The following is a 17,399-nucleotide window of genomic DNA, read 5'->3' as shown; positions in this document are numbered from 1 at the left end:
GTTGCAAGCGCAAGCCAAGAAGAAGAAGAAGAACATGACAAACAGTGCTGGTAAACGGCGCGTAACATTTACAAATATACCTTGCTCAAATGATTCTCTTGTACTATCTACTTGGCAATTGGTATTTATTGATATTTACAAGTCAAATGAATAATTATTGTGATGTACAAAGCTGGTTATGGGCATACTCTTTACTTCTGGCAGTGAATGTTTAGTGATTTGCTTTTCGGCTTTTTTTGCAGAAACTGAAATGGAACGCTGCGCCCGCCTGCAAGCAGAAGCAAAACGATTTGCAATGGAAAATTTCGTTATTTTTGTTCAAATCAGATGGCGGTTTAAACTCACCGAGATTGCGCAAGTTTTCTTTTTTTAATTTTCACTTGTTGACTTATCTTACGCACTCGAAACTTGAGCTCTCTCAGCATTCGTCGAAGGCGGTGCTGTTCCAAATATTGCTTCTGACACACTCCGCGGGCCAGCAATAGGTCCTTATCCAACTTCTGCTCTTCCTTTTCCTGAATCATATTCATACAAATATTAAGTTGTTGCCTAAAGCAATTATGTATATTATGCTTTCCCACCTTTTTCAATATGAATTTTTCCAAATTCTTAAAGTTTGCTCTCTGGAACGAGTCGATGAGATCGTGCGGCAGGCCGTCGTGCCATGGCGCTGGGTGAAACATGCCCTTGAGATTTGATGGCAACGCATTGTTTACCTGGCGGCCACGTACCATCTTTTGACAAATCGGGCACACATAGGTGGGTGCATCACCGGGAATACGACCCAAGCTGGCCGTGACGCATTTCTCGCATATAACGTGCTGGCATGCCAGCAAGAATATAACAGTTTTTTCATTAACATAATGCTCAAAACAAGAATTGCAGTGAATCCATATTTTTTTCGCCTTGGTCGCATCAATGCTGACTGTGGATTTTGTGGAATGGTCTGCTATCATATTTTAAATTTTATTAATACATTTGTACTTGCATCAACCGATCAAAACTGCATCTCTTTAGTAACGGGTCTTTATATTTGCCACTCACACTTCAGCGTTAACTTTGAATGGTAAAAATCAGCTGTGCGGAGAACCATAACATAACAACAGTAACTTCACTTGCGCTTGGTATGCAGCTTATCGTTCTCAATTGCGATTTAATTTTGCAGTCAAGCATAAACTTCTATGTACACATATATTTGAAACCATAAATATCTGATTTGTTAGAAAAGAAAATAATCAATCTCTCACTGGTGCAGTCTGAAATGAGCCGTTGCTTATGCTGAGCTTTCACTTTCGGCGTCCAGTTTCAAGTGATCAGCTTACTAAGCATTCGTGGTTGAATTTGATACGCACGTACACGGACAGACACACACACGCATAAGTAGACAGAATGTTTGGCTTTGTAAAGTGCTGTTCAAGTTACCGCCTTGCATTCTTTCTAATAATTATAGCCGTTCTGGGAAAAGTTTACAAAAATGATATCGTGCAGCTCCTGCAAATAGGGGCTGCGCGTTATTTGAATAGAGCCACCAACGAGCGGACCGAAAGTGTTCCCGTTAAGTTCACGGAGACACGCGACAGTGTCTTCACGGCGGAGCAGCTGTCCACGTACAACGGGGAGAATGGTGCACCCATCTATTTGGCACTGCTCGGTGCCGTGTTTGATGTCAGTCGCGGCATAAAGCATTATGGACCCGGCTGCAGTTACAATTTTTTTGTTGGCCGCGATGCATCCGTCTCTTTTGTGAGCGGTGAGTTCGAGCACTACGATCCGACTACGGCAGATGATGTGCTCAGCCTAAAGGGCAACGACTTGATTGAGCTAGCCAAGTGGCAGCAATTCTACGAGAAGGAGTATACCTATAAGGGCAAGCTAATTGGGCGCTTCTATGATGAAACGGGTCAGCCGACGGTCTACCATAAAAAATTCCTGGCGCTGCTGGACGAGGCAAAGATAGCCAAGGCGCAAGTTGACGAGCTACGTAATCGATATCCAGGCTGCAACATCGAGTGGTCCGAAGCGAAGGGCACTCGCGTCTGGTGTACCACAACGAGCGGCGATGGCAAAGAGCGTGAGTGGTCTGGCTATCCCCGCAAGCTATATAACAGGGACAACAAGAACTTCCACTGCGCCTGCGTACCCGAGGCGGAACTAAACGATCCCATGTTCAAGCCCTACGACAATTGTGCAGATCGGGCGACTGAATGTTTCTATCGGGTCTAAACCTGAATACAACCTTAACTGATATGCTGAAGAAGCTAATGTATGTTTGATTTACATTGATTCCAATTGTCAGTCGTCATATATGTATATCACTGTAGTGAGAGCGATGTTGGGCTTTTATTCTATTTGGAAACCGAATCGAAATCTGTAATAGTCATATAGCCTTTTGTATATACGTAATAAATAAACCTTTTTTTTATAAAAACAGTTTTCCCATTCATTTAGAATAGATCTTTATAATTTATTGCTTTTGTTATTGTATAGAATGCCGATTCGCTAAAAAATTTGAAATTGTGTTTGATCTTTGAGCTTGTAAATTCAGTGTTTATATGAATCTATATATCTATATACAAAAGAAAAATTCCATCAGAATTTTGCACTAGTGTTACAAAGAGGAAAGAAAACAATATTTACATTTGTGCATATTTTTTTTTTGTGATATGGCAGCTTGGGCGTAAAATTTCCGTTTCGATTGGAACAATCGACAATCAACGCAACACGTAAAAAAAAAAACCAACAAAAACAAAAAATTTCTTGAAAAATCTGACGATAGTTTAACTTTCGACATTCTGATGAGGATTTTCAAATAAAATACAAAATTTTACGTGAAATTATAAGAACAAACCAATTTTCGGGAATTTTGTCCGTCATTCAACAGCTGCCAGTGGAGTGCACGCAGTGTGACCGTTCACTGGTCCGATCAAAGTCGTTCTACTGCAAATAAATTGCGCGTTTGCTTGCAGAGCTTATGATATAATGTCGCGTACGTTGAGCCAATTATTTGGACGATGCCTTTTGGGCCAGTCCTACGTGAAGCCCATGCAGGCGAATAGTATGTTGAGAAATCTGCTTAGTCCGCAGCCAATGCAATCGGCGTGCGGTGGACGCATTGCATCCTATTCGAAACGAAACGGCCCACCACCGGATGCAGGCGAACCCTTCAAAACCGTGTCCAAATCACGCGGCGTTGACGATGGTAAGTGGACCTGATGAAAGTTGTGTGTCCAGCAATTGAGATTTGCATTAAATACATTCAACAGACGATCTCAACAGTCTGGAGGAGGAACCCAATTGGGAACTAACTTCCCAACGCCACAATCGCTTCTATTTACCGAATGCCACAGGTCCCGCCTGGCAGGGCGATACATCTACAGTTGGCCTATTGGAGCCGCTGGCAAATCTAGTCAATTTCTTCAAGGATGTGAACGTAGACAAGTCACGCTTAGAGTTCTCATGCTGCCAGTGTCCGGTGTTGATACGTGATTCAATTTTCGAGCTCTTCCCAGTGCGTGCCATCGGCCAAAAAGACTATGCCATAACACTTCTAACACTGAGCTACGAAGGCGACATTGAAAAAGGTGCAGCAAAGGTGAGCAACTGTCGCAGCCGCAGCCGCAGCCACAGCCATAGCCTTAGTCTATAATAATAATGGTCTTCTTACAGTTTGTGCTCGCTGCCAGGGAAATCAGTGACCGTTTACTCTCGTTGGGCTATTGGGCAGACTTCCTAAACCCATTCAGTGGCAGGCCATACTTTTTACCTAGAGACGCCTCAGTATTGTACAAACAAGACTATCGCTTTCGTGGCCTCAATATGCGACTATCCAATCACAATGACTGCGTCCTCATAGCTGCCGAGGAGAACGACAGCGTTTACTTCTCGGGCACCATATTCTGCACGGCGCCCAACAACTACAGTCTGCTCGTGGAGCTGCTTGCGCCAGCAGAGTTTAAAATTCGATTCGAAGATGTGCCCCAATGACGCAGTGGAAAGCGACATATAAAAATATCAGTTTTGTAGTACAATTTCAGTTTAGCCGACAAACTATGGCCCGCCCCCAAACAGCTCAGCTGAGGCTGGCCAGCGACAGATAGCAACGCAGGATGACACAAGTCCGTAGCCGTTCTCAGTGGTGACGATGTCTTTAAATGTCAAGTTTTTGTTCCTTGTCACAAATATTTGTGTACAAACTATTTACACCCTCATAAGTTTGTAATACACGAAATGAAATACATATATGTACATGCGTATATATGTATATGTATATGTATATATGAAATATATATGTATATGTATACATGTATATATATAGACAGCATAAGATACATATATATATGACAATATACGAATGAGCTAATTATTTCTCTAAGTGATGGCCACTTGATTACAGTGTCGTTCGATGTCCTTCAGTCGATTGACCAGCGACTGCAGCTCCTCGGCATTGCACACGAACTCCACGTCGGTGACCCGCTCACCGCTACTCTGGCGATAGTGACCCAAATTGATGTTGAAATGTGGCGCACCGCTGCTGCGGTCCGACGTCGAGGACTTCACGTCGCATACAATGCGCCACTGCACGTCGGTGATGTGCGGGAAATTGTGGCCCAACTGCAATTGGCGCAGTACGAGATCCTTTCGATTGTCCTCGTAGACCCGGGTTAGTTCATCAACGGCACTGGCATTCAGGTCCAGTGCTTCCAGCTGCTGCCGCAGCGTAATGCTGCTCCAGCCGTGCTTGGTGGCGACGGAGTAGAGCGTGACCACGGCATATTCGCTCTGTTTGGCGCTGGCTGCGTTCGTTGCGTAAATTTCGGGCACTGGTGCTATAACTGTTACCATTTGAATTGTTTATGTGATATTTTTTAGATTTTAGCAATATTTAGCTGCATACTTGCATCTGGATGGAGCGTCAATTTCAGAGAGTTGGCAATTAGTGTTTTACTGATGACCGCTGTTAGTGTGGTGCCCAGGTTCTTGAGGCCGGCAATCACGGTCGCCGATAGCAATCCATTGTTGTCATCTATGGGAGCATTTGTCGGGCTTGAACACTGTGTTTCGGTGGCCATTAACAACAATTTGTGAGCTGATGCACAGAGGCCAAACAAATATCAAACAGCTGTGAATATGCCATTCACAGCGAACTGCCGCTTGATGCATGTGTGTATGTAGGTGAAGGTTATATTAAACGAGGCTACCAAGCTATTGCTTGGTGATGCCGCACACTCTCTGAATGTGTGACGTCACAGTGAGAAGTTAGCAAACCGTTTGCTTAACCTTGTATCGTGATGCGAGGGTCAATCAAAATATTTCGGTCTGACCTTGTCAAACAATTTAAGCTTAATTTGACCTAATTATTCTTAATATATTATATATTGTTGTTAATTCAACTATAATAAATAAGAGCAGACGGATTAAAAGAAACTAGTTAGATTATAATAATTTTTTTTCTTAACTTACTGAATGCGAGTCTATAGATGGCACCATTTTCAAATTTAAAATTTGTTAACGAAAAAGAGCGAGAGAGAAGGAGAGATAGAGCAAGAACGAAAGAATGAGATTGAGGGGATGAGAGTTGTGGATATAAAGAAGGAATGAGAATTGAGTGCGAGGGAGAGAGAGAGAATGAAAGAGACAGAGATTGAGAGATGAAGAGCATAAGTGAGGGAGAGAAATTCCCATATGATTTTACGAATAGCTTGAATATTTCATTATTTATTGATTATTTTATTTATTTGATTTTATAGATTGTTTTCACTATTAAATAAAAAATATAAATTGTTTAATTTAATAAATTTAATTTTTATATTTTGCTAATTTTCTTTACTTTATTGACATACGTATCGAATTCTTCAGTTGACAAAAATAATGATTGGAATATTCTATTACAATAAAGGAATATTCTTATTTTGTATAATTATTGGCATTGGCTTAGCGCATGGGTGTAGAACGTTTTGTCCTTATCCTCGATTCCTCGCTTGATAACGTGCGGTATTTTCTTGGGCACCATGCTAGCAAAAGGAAGAATTCGGAAATCGTAAATCATAGGTAATACATGGGGGTCTTATCGCTAAGTGCGTCCACTTACCTGATGCAGTCGATGATGGGACAGACGGAGACACAGAGGGTGCAGCCGGTGCAGTCGTCGTTGACATGCGGCAAGTGGGTGTCCTTATCGAATTCAATTGCCTGGTAGCCGGAGTCGGCACACGTCATATAGCACTTGCCACAGTTGATGCACATGTCCTAATGCACAGGAATACACATATATTTATATTATTAGGTCAACATGCAGATATAGCGAAGCACTCACATCATTGATAAGGGCCACTTTCTGCTGTTTGTTGTCGAGGCTCTTGTAGGGGCCGATGCGCGGCAGGGCCGCACCAATGACGTCTGTTATCTTGGGCGCCGGCTTGATGACAGCGCCAGGGTTGGAGGTATCAACGGCGGTCCGCTCGGCATCCCACAGGGCGCCCTTCTCCTTGCGCAGTTCGGCCAATTTGATGTCGCGCTGCTGCTGGTAGGGGCCAAAGAAGCCCAGCGTCTGGTTGCCACTGCCGGTCAGGTGGACCACCGGCTTGCCCTTCTGGTGCACGGGCGTTGGCGGCGACTGTCCGTCCCAGAAGGCGCCGTTATTTGGCGGCGGATTGGCCTTCAGGTAGAGCAGCGCCTTCAAGCTGGTGCAATAGTCTTCGATGAGCGTAAAGTCCTGGTTCTGTACGGACGAGCAAACCTGCAGAACCGTAGCGCCCGCCTGGATAAACTGCAGCGCCACCTCGCCGGAATCAATGCCGCCGATGCCCAGTATAACGAAGTCCTTTGGCAACGCCCTCGCTATCTCCGAAATGGCGCGCAGTGCCATGGGACGCGTGGCATTGCCGGAGACGCCGCCGTACGTGGTGCGCTGCTCCTTGCCAATCGCCGGCCAGGCCGTCCCATCCGCCTTCAGGCTCATCAGACCCTGCACCGTATTGATGGCCGAGCCACCGTTGGCACCACCGCGATGCGCTGCCTTGGCAATGGACACAATGTCCGTAATGTTTGGCGTCAGCTTGATGAAGAAGGGAATTTTGACGGCCTTGCGCACCCAGCGCGAGATATCCTCCACCAGTCGGGGCTCCTGGCCACAGGCCAGGCCCATGCCGCTCTCGCCCATGCCATGCGGACAGGATAGATTCAGCTCGAGAGCATCGGCGCCCGACTGCTCGGCCCTGGTGGCCAGCTCCGTCCAATCCGCCTCGTTGTAGCCGCACATGATGCTCGCTATGATGATCTTCTCGGGAAAATCGCGCTTCAGCTCGCCAATGGAGCGCAGCCAGTACTCGGCTCGCTTCTCCGAGATTAGCTCGATGTTGAGGAAGCAGCCCTGCTGCGGCCCGTACCTGTAGCCGGACGTGGTGCCGCGCACAATGCGCGGCGACACATTTGTGACCATGTCCTTGTCGAGGCCAAACGTCTTCGTCACCACGAAACCCCAGCCCTGCTCGAAGCTGCGGCGTATCATCGCTGCGCTGGTGGTGGGCGGTGCCGAGGCCAGGCCGAAGGGATTCTCGAACTTCAGGCCGCACATCTCGACGGAAATGTCCACGCTGTCGATGTCCGTATAGAAGAGCGGCAGGGCGGCGGGTGTGTCCAGGGGCAGACCCTGCAGCTGGCAGTGAATGCTCCAGGCGGCGACTTTGCCATCGTTGACCGACTCCACAGTGGTATTGGCCACGCCGGCCAGATCACCGCCCAGGAAGACCTGCGGCACGCTGCTCTGCATGGTTTGGCGATCCACCACGGGCAAGCCACCGCGGAATTCGAGCGGCGACAGCGCCTCTTTGACGTCCGCATCCTGCAGACCCGAGCCGAAGGCGGAGATGACAAAGTTGGCCTTGAGGCGCACGGTCTGCTCCTCATCCTCCACCCATTCATCCTGCTCGTTCTGCTCGGTGCGACAGAATTCCATGCCCGTGATCTGGCCATCCTTCACAATGACCTTGCGCGGACTCAGGTACGGCATCAGCTCACAGCGTTCCTCACGCGCCAGCTCCACCTCCTCGGGCACGGCCCGAATACCGGTCGAGCCCTTCCGGAAGACAACGAACACACGCCGCGCCCCACAGCGCAGCGCCGAGGTAGCGCAATCGAACGCCGTGTCGCCGGCACCCAGGACGATCACATTGCCGTAGAGCTTGGGCAGCGCCTGGGCCGATTTGCAGGCGCACAGACCTGGCTTCGAGCCGTCCGAGACCAAGGGCAAAAAGTTCTTAGACGTGAAGAAGCCCGACTGAGTGCTCAAACCCTTGAAAATCGGATCGATCTTTGGCTCTGGCAGTCCAATGCCCACGAATACGGCATCATGGCCGGAAGAGAGCAGGCCCTGTTCAAAACAGGAGTTTATTATATTAATATATATATATTATTATATATATTATATACATTATAGTTCTATGTTTAGTTTATTAATTAATTTGATAAAATTTTCTAAATTCGCTCTATTGGGTTTTGAGATAAGGATGTGTGGGAGAATTAAGGGATCTGCAGATATTCATTACGTGTTTTGTTGTCAAGGTGTCGCAAGTGCAAAATGGGCAAATAGCAGCAGGTGTTTTGTTGAAAAACAGAAGTTCATTTGAATGCAATTAGCTGAAATTAGGTATTAGCTAGTCCAATTTAAGTTTTAAGTATGAGTAGTTTACATGGCCAGATGTTTCAAATAGTAGAATAGTAAAATAGTTCAATAGCAATAATAAACAGCCGTTAAAATGCATTCTGCTTCAGTACTTCTAGCTCCTGTTGCATAGTCAGCGAAAGCTTTCGCATATTTGAAGCTACTTTTTGCATACAGCTTTTGGCGAGTAGCTTTTTGGCAGCAAAAGCTTAGTTCTCCAGGGCAAAGCACGAGCAGGTCTCATCACATCACAGCAAAAGCGAACAAACTCACACACACACACACATATATATATATATACAAAATGCAGCACTTGCAATTTATACGTGTGCTTGATTCACCTACGACACTTCCTCACACACACACACACACATAGAGATACGCCGCGTCTGCCTCCTACTTTGAGCAGCGTATTTGTTGTTAGTCGTGATTAGATTCGAGGAACTAGGCTTTTCGTAATCCCTTTATTTATGAGCCATATATCAATTTGTTGTCTACAGCCTTTATGCAATGTTTGTAGTTAGGTCACTTAAACTATCGATACTTATATGAAGTATAATTATGATTATAATTATGATGCAACCGATGCTAATATATACTTATACATATATATTCGTGAATGCATTCATGCAAGGATATTTCCATGTTTATATGCCTTGATATCAAACTGATCTGGCGCCTAAAATAGCCAAGATCAGAATATAGATAGTGTAGTGTATAGGAGTGTACCCATGAAATGGTTTTCATTTTACAAAACTAATATACATGTATGTATAGCACATAAGAAATTTCGTTTTCATTTTCCTTTATCTCTATACTACTCTTTATACTAACTTAATCTTTGTTCTCCACATACTAGGAGGATGGAGGATCAATTTGTGAGAGAGAAGACTTGCTCATAGCTGATAAGACTTACATTAACAAAGCTAAACGCCTCTACCTCAAGAGGAAAGCTTCATTTGCCTTTTATGCTAGTGTCTATGTATCTGTGATTGATGTATCTAGGACATATGTATATGTATCTGCATTGTAAATGCGACTCACCTGAATGGTCAAGTCCTTGGTGCTGAGGGCACGCTGCATTTCGAACTTGACGCCCAAATCCTTGACCAGATCAATCTCGAAATTGACCACATCGATGGGCAGACGGTACTGTGGTATCTCGGCAGCACTGAGGCCGCCCAGATAGCTGCGACGCTCATAGATGGTGACATCGTCGTAGCCCAGTCGGGCCAGGAATGTGGCGCACGATAGCGAGGCAGGTCCGCCGCCGATCAGGGCAATCTTCTTGTTCGGCTGCGGCAGCGGCTTCAGATTTGGCGCTCGACGCTGATGCACGCCCATCTGCTTGAACACCTCCGTGGCGAACTGCTGCAGGCCGCCAATGTTGATGGGGCCCGCCTCGGAGGCCTGCAGATTGCAGCCGCCGACGCACAGATCGCTGGTGGGACAGACCATGCCGCAGGTCAGGCCCAGCGGATTGTCCGAGAAGATGGCCTTGGCGGCGCCATAGAAATTCTTGTTGGCAATGGACGTGATGAAGCTCTTGATGTCCAGCTGCGTGGGACAGGACTTCTGGCAGGGCGCATCGGCGCACTTGAGGCAGCGAGCTGCCTCCTCCAGGGCGCCACGCTCCGACAGCGTCGTGTGCTTGATATCCTCAAAGTTGTTGGCCAATGTGGTGCAGGGCACCGCCATGTGGTCGGCATTGCGCTTCCAATGCTTCTTGTTCTCCTTGGTCTGCTTGGTGGGCACCACGCTGCACTGCGTCTTCACGCGCGGATTCAGCGCCAACAGATCCTGCACACACAAGTCTCAAGAGTCTCAAACAAAGTACACCCCAATAGGGAAATTCTAGCGACCTACCTCAATGTCGGGCGTGTCTTTGCTTAGCAATGCCGGCGGACTCATCTTGATTGAAGATTGCCTGCTTCGTTTCCTTCCTTTTCTGGCTTAACCGAGCAATGCTTGACTGCGAATATATATTTTCAGAGATACATACATATTTATATATATATATATGATATAGAGCTATGTTCATATACTTCTTGTTTGGTCTTGAAACTGAAACTGATCTAATCGCAACGCAGGGGTCTTATACTTGATATGTTATATTCAAGCGCACACACACATACGTCAGTATATAGCAAATTATTATATATTATGTATGTATGTGTATATACGCATATTGCTTGGGCCCTTCTTATCAAGCGGGCATGGTTCGATGCCGCACACTCGAAAGATTAGGTTAGTTAACAGCTTCGAGTTGCCGAACGGGTCGCTTGCCAACCAATTGTTGTATCTATGTGTATATATAGCCACAGCTACGGCTAGTGCGTGCTATTACAATCTACACAAGACCCATATATAATGCTACGGATACCCAGCATAACATATACATACATATGTGTGTGTGTCTCTATACTATATATTGTTTTTAATCATACATGTTTTCTACGTATTACATTATCATCTTTTAAGGGAGGCAACACGTCATTGGAAATGCGAGTTCAGGGTATAGGAAATCTTTCTTAAAAGACCAACAAAAATTTTTTATAATTTCCTCTTGTTTAAATGGTAGAAATTAATCAAATTAAATATAAATCAATTATAAATAATAAATTGTAATTATGGTCAGTATTTTATATAACTTTTTTATCTTAAATATATTTTACTGATTTAGATTATGAGTATGTTCAATGCATTGCATATTTTCTTTCCAATACTTAATTTTTTATTTTCTTAACTTCCACGCGCCCAAGCACTTTAAATTATCATCATTGATTACTTTTGATTAATAACTAGACATTTATAGCACACATCAATGGCAATTGATAGCTACAACATCTATTACAAGAGAAATGTCAATTACGAAAGTCTATGTAGAAACTACTCTGATACCCTACCAAATAAGATCGGCATGAAAAAACAAATATGGAACTAGTCCGGCGACAGGTTTAAGTTCCTAAAGCGAAAACTTAAGTCACATTTGATAACCTTTATATAGTTTTTATTTTTTTTTCCACATACTATGTATATAAATAGAAGTTTATAAATCAAAACAATTTGTATATTCAAGTTGAACTATTCGCGTGTTCATTATAGTATCAGTTGACTGTATGGACATCACAAATATACTAAGACCTGTTATGAGCGCACACGCCCCCCTTCGTCGTCGCAGCGCCTAGTATGCGGAATCTTATAAAAAAAAAAGTTCCCATTATCAGCTGACATCTATTATTATTTGAAATTCCAGTTTCATTTTCGTCGTTTATAAATCTCCAATAGATTGCGCACACACAAAAATCACATATGCAAATGCGAAAATTATTCTAATATGCTTCATACACCGGTCGAAATTTAACTCTAACTATTCTGGTTTATATCGCATATTAATTGAGCTGGTTATTTCTTGATTTCTTCAGTTTTTGTTTAAGTTTTAATTTTTTGTATTTTTTCTTCTTTTGGGCGGTGTCATTTAATTGAATTAAATTAGAACAAACCTATTTCGCGCTGTTGAACAACTCGCTCCGCTGATAGCTTCTGTTGATTTTGATCCGCTGATTACAACACGGCGCTCGCTCATTCACTCACTCGTTGTGAATGAAAGACGAAAACAAAAAAAATTGTGCTTGATTTGGGTTTGGCGCGAGTGGGAATCCAAAAAAAAAAAACAAAAAACAGAAATCGGTCTTCACACTGGAAACGCACAATTCCAAATGGTTTTTTGCTTGTGAAAATATTTGCTTAAAAACAAACAGAACGCGGCGGTCATCGGCGTCGACGTCGACTTCGGCGTTGACCGAACGAAGCCCACATTGCAGCTACACACACACATACACTTGCATTGCACTCACATACAGAATTTGCTTTGGAGCCGACGTCGGCGTGTTGTTTGTTTTTGTGATCTTTTGCGTTGTAAAAGCTTTTATAAAGCTTCCAGTGATATGCGGTTTAACAGAGTAAAAGCTTACGCGAAATTCTTGAAGATTGTAGGCTATAAACTTTACAAATATATGCATATTCAACTGTACATATGTGCATATATCTTAGTATATCTTAGGCATGATAAAATAATAGTGTATATAAGTAGCCAGTTAAGATTACAGATAAAAGTCGAAACCTACAGTTATCTTTCATTAAAAAAAGGCTAAATTTGCAGCACTGATTAATGAGAAGACAGTCAGATTCTTCGCGCCGATTGTACAGGCCAGTCGATATATCGATACCGATAATTACACTGGACGCAAGAGTGGTCAAGAAGTGGTGCGAGGAGAGAGAGAGAGAGAGAGAGAGTATTAAGAGAACAGTTTCCCGTCTATTAGAAATAAAGTTCATTAAAAAATTTTAAAAGGGGGAATGAGAAAATGAGTATCTTAAAAGTGTAGTTTGATTTATTTATTAGTGTGTGATAAGTTTCAATTCGATTATATGCATATGCATACTTAGCATACTAAATACTCCAGAGCAACTGATAAATCCCAGTTTTATTAAACACTGCCCTACTGTAATTCTGTCTTATCAGTATCTGTAATTCTGCTCAACACTATTTATCATTTTAATTCCCTGCGCTTCTTTAGATACACTTGTTTCTCTTTGAAGAGATTATAGATATTATAGATTAGATTATATCCAACGGCTTAACGAAATAATTATACATCACAATCAAGTTTCTCCTAATTTCCACTTTTACACCTACGTGTTTTGGGGTAGCGCCGCTCTACACATCCACAGAGTAATTGCACTTCACCGCCTGCACTGTGATTTTCAGCCAGAGAGAATAGCGAATGTACACACGCACTCTAGCGGTCGTAGTGAAAAGCTCGCAAACGACTTACTGCTGGCTGCTATAAAACATTTATTTGCTAGCGGAAAAAAGCAGTCTGATACGTCACTTGAGCTTAATAACTGACAGCTTAAGAGTTTTGCAAGTCTACAAGTCTTTTTTTTTGGCAAATGATTTTATCTGCTTTTTGAAAATTTGTTCATTATGTTAACGATAGATGGCGCCATCAGTTGAGTGACACTTTATTGAATCAACTTCTCAGAGGCGTTTGCAAAAAGAAAATGATGGGCATATATTTATAGTATGGTATATTATTTATAGTACATATCGATTGAATGCAGCTGTTGGTATCGCCATCTGGCGGTGTAATTGCACAATTTATGAGCACAATAATTTTGGCTCTTGCGGGTTTATTAAAAATACATAAATTACTTTGGAGGTCGGGGTGGATGCTGAGATTTTGGCCATGGGCGGCGGTAATTCGAACCATAAAATGCATGCTTAAATATTGTACAAAACAGACGATAATAAATTGCAACGAAATTGGTAAGAAAAATAAGCAATATCCCCACTTGCCTAATGACCATTTCATCAATTTCGCCAGCCATTTGCCCAAACCAAAAATTTCAGATTGATGGCGAAACGTCAAACGTAAAAATGAATGAGACCGATCAATGGCCATCAATTGGATGGGTAGTGACAGCCCTAGCAAATGTTAATGTCTCAGCTAATATAGGTATTATGTGTCCATTGACAGTGACTAAATTTCTATTCATTTATTTTCATCTGTTATTCGTTATCAAAGCTGACAACAAAATTAGCTTCGACTTCTGAGTACCCCTAACTAATTAGCCTTGATGGCAGAGCTGAATCCTCGCTGTCAATTGGCGATAGACCAATCATCTATCTATTAATGAAGAAGAAGAAGAAGCAGAAGAAGAATCAGACAGACACCTGATCACTTATATCAAGCGAACTTGGGCAAGATCTTAATAGATTTTCAACAATAAAATAAATAAATTGTCACTTAAAATTATGCTCAAATGGGTATTTAGTATATATGTATAGATAGATAGATATCTGTCATATATATATATGATGAATATCTTCAGCCTCACATCTGAAGATCGTGTTAGCTAATGCTAAAAGCAATTTGTGATTAGGCAGAATGTGCGACAAGTGATGCCAGTGGGCGGGGGAGGGAGTCGGCTAGATACTCGTACTACTTTTAGATATTCTAGATACATACATATATGAATATATAGATGTATATACTGATGGCCACTCGTGAGCTGCCTGCTTCATTAATCTATATGTGGCGTAATTTATTGATATTTTTATTACAGTTTTATTTACGATTTTGCAGCTCTCAAAATTTGCTCAGCTTCGACAATTTGTTGTTGGTTTTGCTATAGCAAATATTTATGACAGTTTATTGTTTTTTTTTTTTTTTTTTCTTTTCTTTTCATTTCTATTTTTTATGTTATTAGACAGATATAGTTGATATATGTACATATATACATTTACTATATACGCTATGCATCTAAGTATTATTATAATACTTCAAACATGATTTGTTTCAATTGAATTCAAAGAAGTTGAGCTCGAGCAGAGAATTGGGCTACTTTCATTGTTTCTAACTGGTTTACTAAGATCTAGCATCAAATTTAACTAGATTTATTTTTAAGCTTTGCAAATAGAATATTTCAAATATTCTAAATATTTAAAAAATATATATATATTAGGCTCAGAATTGATATTTGTCCAGTCAGATAGCAAAAGGCACGAACGAAGACACTAAGACGCTCGGACGGACGGCTAAAGAAACGGACGCTGACAGAAGGTCTGTCTGTCCGTCCGTCCGTCCGTATGTATGAACGCTTCGATCTCAGAAGATATAAGAGGTAGAGACTTGAAATTTTGTTTCCTAGGTCCGTGTATATCACGCGCATATCGAGTTTTTCTCTATATGTCGATAACTACTTCCAATATTTTATTATCGATCAAAAACTTTATTGAAAGCTAGTTATTTAATTCAATCTCCTATACCTTTTGAGCTAGAGCTTGCAAATTTTAAATGTAGACTTGTATGTGTTTTATATAATTTCGATTTTTTTTTTTGTAATTTACCCCCCACCCCTATATCCACCTCTCACCTTTGTAAAAGGCGTATTTCAAGTACTAGAGACTTGTGCTTTGGAATGTACATACATTAAAAAAAAAAAAAAATAACAAAAAACATGCAAGAGCGTTGAATGCTGCTACTGACTGCAGAAAATGCATTCTATCAGATGTTCTGAATTCTCACACCCCCAATCGCAAATCAATATGTGAATCAATAGCCAACGGACGTAGATATCTGCTTGAACTTGTGTTGTTAACGCGGATATACCTTCTATATATGAACTCTCCGGCACTACAATGATTGAATGTTGTTTCCCATTTTCAGAATCGAGATCGGGTCGAAAAAAGCTTCATAGTTTAGCACCCGAGACTATCATATACATATTTCATGTCTCTACTTGTACGGAAAGACGGACGGACAGATGGGCAGACGGACGGCAATATATACTATATTATGCTATATACTACAATGCCAATATACTCATTTCACTTTCATGAAGGAGTACAATGATATTCGAAAAATGCAAATTTAATATACGTAATTATAGTAAATATTATGTAAATATTTAATTATATGCTTTATTTGCAGCTTTAGTAGATTATTAAGTTGTACCCGTTGGCTTTACGTCTGGCCATGAAAATACATACTTGCACACTTATCCAACATAAGCAATTCTGTGAATTTTTGCGAATTTTAGCGAATTTAAGCCAATTTTCTTTTGGCAAATTTCTTTTTAATGAGCAATTTAGTCGCAGTCAGATTTATTTAAGAAGGCGAAACAAACATTTATTACAAGCATCTAGAATGTAAGTAGCGAGAGAATGTAAGTGTATATACATATATATAGCATACAAGTGTGTGTGTGTGTGTGTATGTGTGTCGCCGAGGTATAAAAATATATAAAGGAGGCCGCAAGCGTCGCGTCGCGTCGCATTTGCCGTAACCAAAATAGATGCGGCCCCCAAAACTTTAACGGCCTCTGCAACTTTTTATGGCAAATAAAACAAATGTTAACAAATCAAATGAAAATCTTCAAATGTATATAAAAAGAGCAAACAATCAAATGGAAAATGAGATTTGCGCAAAAGCCAGCGTAAACTCAGTGCAGTCCAGTCCATAACAAAAGCCAACTGCATAAAGTCCGCTCAAAGGCGAAGCCAAATTATGTTTACACCTGCTTGATTTATTGTCTGTAAAGGATATAAATGTTCAACTATATTTGGCATATAATTGTATAGCTAATATATTCAGCTGTAAAAATAACAAAGCAACTAAGCCAGAGTGCGTGAATAGGGTGTGCCTGACTGGAAGATACCCTGAAAAAGAAAGATCAAGGAATGAATTTAAATTTTGTACCCAAGGAAGGAAAGTGGTATCCAAAATCCGAAGCGACTAGATCTTAGCATGTAATATAGGGTAAATCTAAATCTGAAATCTGTAGCTATTAAGGTATGCCAGTTATATATTAAAGACTAGATTTAATTATCGATTTTGATCGATAGAGATTATCGTTTATCTGATATGCATGAATATACATCTATGATTTCCAGTGTCTGGTATATAGGGTCGAGTCCCGACAGTTCGAAATGGCAAGGGGATAAATTTTTTACTTTTCGATTTACACAGAAATTCAAATTATCGAGAATTATTGAGAACGATTTTTTTAAGGGAATATTGTCGATCTATCGCGATTTTCGATTTATCGGGGTACAAATTATCGAGACTCGACTCCGTTTTTTGCCCGTTACATACATTTTACCAAAACCATCATACCCCAATCTCCCGTTTTCAATTCGCTTAGGCCATAAAAATAAACTGAAAAAAATGTT

At 41.7% G+C, this 17,399-nt stretch overlaps 5 protein-coding genes across 6 annotated transcripts; 2 read left to right on the top strand and 3 right to left on the bottom strand.

Annotated features, from left to right (window-relative positions):
* Positions 1-108: 108 nt before the first annotated feature.
* vilya (Ring finger protein vilya) lies at positions 109-1,104 on the bottom strand. The gene is made up of 3 exons (XM_018016743.2): positions 582-1,104; positions 346-515; positions 109-268 (listed from the first exon to the last, which is right to left on the bottom strand). The coding sequence occupies exons 1-3, from the start codon at positions 954-956 to the stop codon at positions 136-138; spliced, it is 678 nt and encodes a 225-aa protein (XP_017872232.1). The 5' UTR covers positions 957-1,104; the 3' UTR covers positions 109-135.
* Positions 1,105-1,389: 285 nt separating this feature from the next.
* Positions 1,390-2,428, top strand: LOC108619912 (neuferricin homolog). The gene has a single exon (XM_018016742.2). The coding sequence runs from the start codon at positions 1,390-1,392 to the stop codon at positions 2,221-2,223; it is 834 nt and encodes a 277-aa protein (XP_017872231.1). The 3' UTR covers positions 2,224-2,428.
* A 551-nt stretch (positions 2,429-2,979) lies between these two features.
* On the top strand, positions 2,980-4,372 carry LOC108619915 (cobalamin trafficking protein CblD). The gene is made up of 3 exons (XM_018016745.2): positions 2,980-3,199; positions 3,264-3,592; positions 3,667-4,372. The coding sequence occupies exons 1-3, from the start codon at positions 2,980-2,982 to the stop codon at positions 3,982-3,984; spliced, it is 867 nt and encodes a 288-aa protein (XP_017872234.1). The 3' UTR covers positions 3,985-4,372.
* LOC108619916 (COMM domain-containing protein 3) lies at positions 4,244-5,157 on the bottom strand. Its single transcript, XM_018016748.2, has 2 exons — positions 4,895-5,157; positions 4,244-4,832 (listed from the first exon to the last, which is right to left on the bottom strand). The coding sequence occupies exons 1-2, from the start codon at positions 5,067-5,069 to the stop codon at positions 4,369-4,371; spliced, it is 639 nt and encodes a 212-aa protein (XP_017872237.1). The 5' UTR covers positions 5,070-5,157; the 3' UTR covers positions 4,244-4,368.
* A 638-nt stretch (positions 5,158-5,795) lies between these two features.
* su(r) (dihydropyrimidine dehydrogenase su(r)) lies at positions 5,796-13,454 on the bottom strand. Of its 2 annotated transcripts, none has more exons than XM_089476115.1 (6): positions 13,359-13,454; positions 10,526-10,631; positions 9,704-10,459; positions 6,314-8,368; positions 6,089-6,246; positions 5,796-6,011 (listed from the first exon to the last, which is right to left on the bottom strand). In XM_089476115.1, the coding sequence occupies exons 2-6, from the start codon at positions 10,568-10,570 to the stop codon at positions 5,918-5,920; spliced, it is 3,108 nt and encodes a 1,035-aa protein (XP_089332241.1). In that variant the 5' UTR covers positions 10,571-10,631; positions 13,359-13,454; the 3' UTR covers positions 5,796-5,917. The 2 variants fall into 2 exon arrangements, with proteins under 2 accessions (XP_089332241.1, XP_017872233.1); XM_018016744.2 differs by lacking the exon at positions 13,359-13,454 and adding an exon at positions 12,163-12,484.
* Between the last annotated feature and the right edge of the window lie 3,945 nt (positions 13,455-17,399).

Source organism: Drosophila arizonae, chromosome X (assembly GCF_054131065.1).
Source record: "Drosophila arizonae isolate 15081-1271.41 chromosome X, UAZ_ARI_1.0, whole genome shotgun sequence".
Taxonomy (NCBI): Eukaryota; Metazoa; Arthropoda; class Insecta; order Diptera; family Drosophilidae; genus Drosophila; species Drosophila arizonae.
The sequence above is the reverse complement of the archived record's forward strand: the minus strand, read 5'-3'. Positions and strand labels throughout refer to the sequence as shown.

Excerpts from the sequence above, each read along its gene's own strand:
- vilya (XM_018016743.2), bottom strand. The coding sequence starts at position 956 with ATGATAGCAGACCATTCCACAAAATCCACAGTCAGCATTGATGCGACC. Across the intron at positions 516-581 it reads AAAAATTCATATTGAAAAAG|GAAAAGGAAGAGCAGAAGTT; the intron begins GTGGGAAAGCAT and ends AATATGATTCAG. Across the intron at positions 269-345 it reads AGAAAACTTGCGCAATCTCG|GCGGGCGCAGCGTTCCATTT; the intron begins GTGAGTTTAAAC and ends TTCTGCTTGCAG.
- LOC108619912 (XM_018016742.2), top strand. The coding sequence starts at position 1,390 with ATGTTTGGCTTTGTAAAGTGCTGTTCAAGTTACCGCCTTGCATTCTTT.
- LOC108619915 (XM_018016745.2), top strand. The coding sequence starts at position 2,980 with ATGTCGCGTACGTTGAGCCAATTATTTGGACGATGCCTTTTGGGCCAG. Across the intron at positions 3,200-3,263 it reads ATCACGCGGCGTTGACGATG|ACGATCTCAACAGTCTGGAG; the intron begins GTAAGTGGACCT and ends TACATTCAACAG. Across the intron at positions 3,593-3,666 it reads TTGAAAAAGGTGCAGCAAAG|TTTGTGCTCGCTGCCAGGGA; the intron begins GTGAGCAACTGT and ends GTCTTCTTACAG.
- LOC108619916 (XM_018016748.2), bottom strand. The coding sequence starts at position 5,069 with ATGGCCACCGAAACACAGTGTTCAAGCCCGACAAATGCTCCCATAGAT. Across the intron at positions 4,833-4,894 it reads GACGCTCCATCCAGATGCAA|TTATAGCACCAGTGCCCGAA; the intron begins GTATGCAGCTAA and ends AAATGGTAACAG.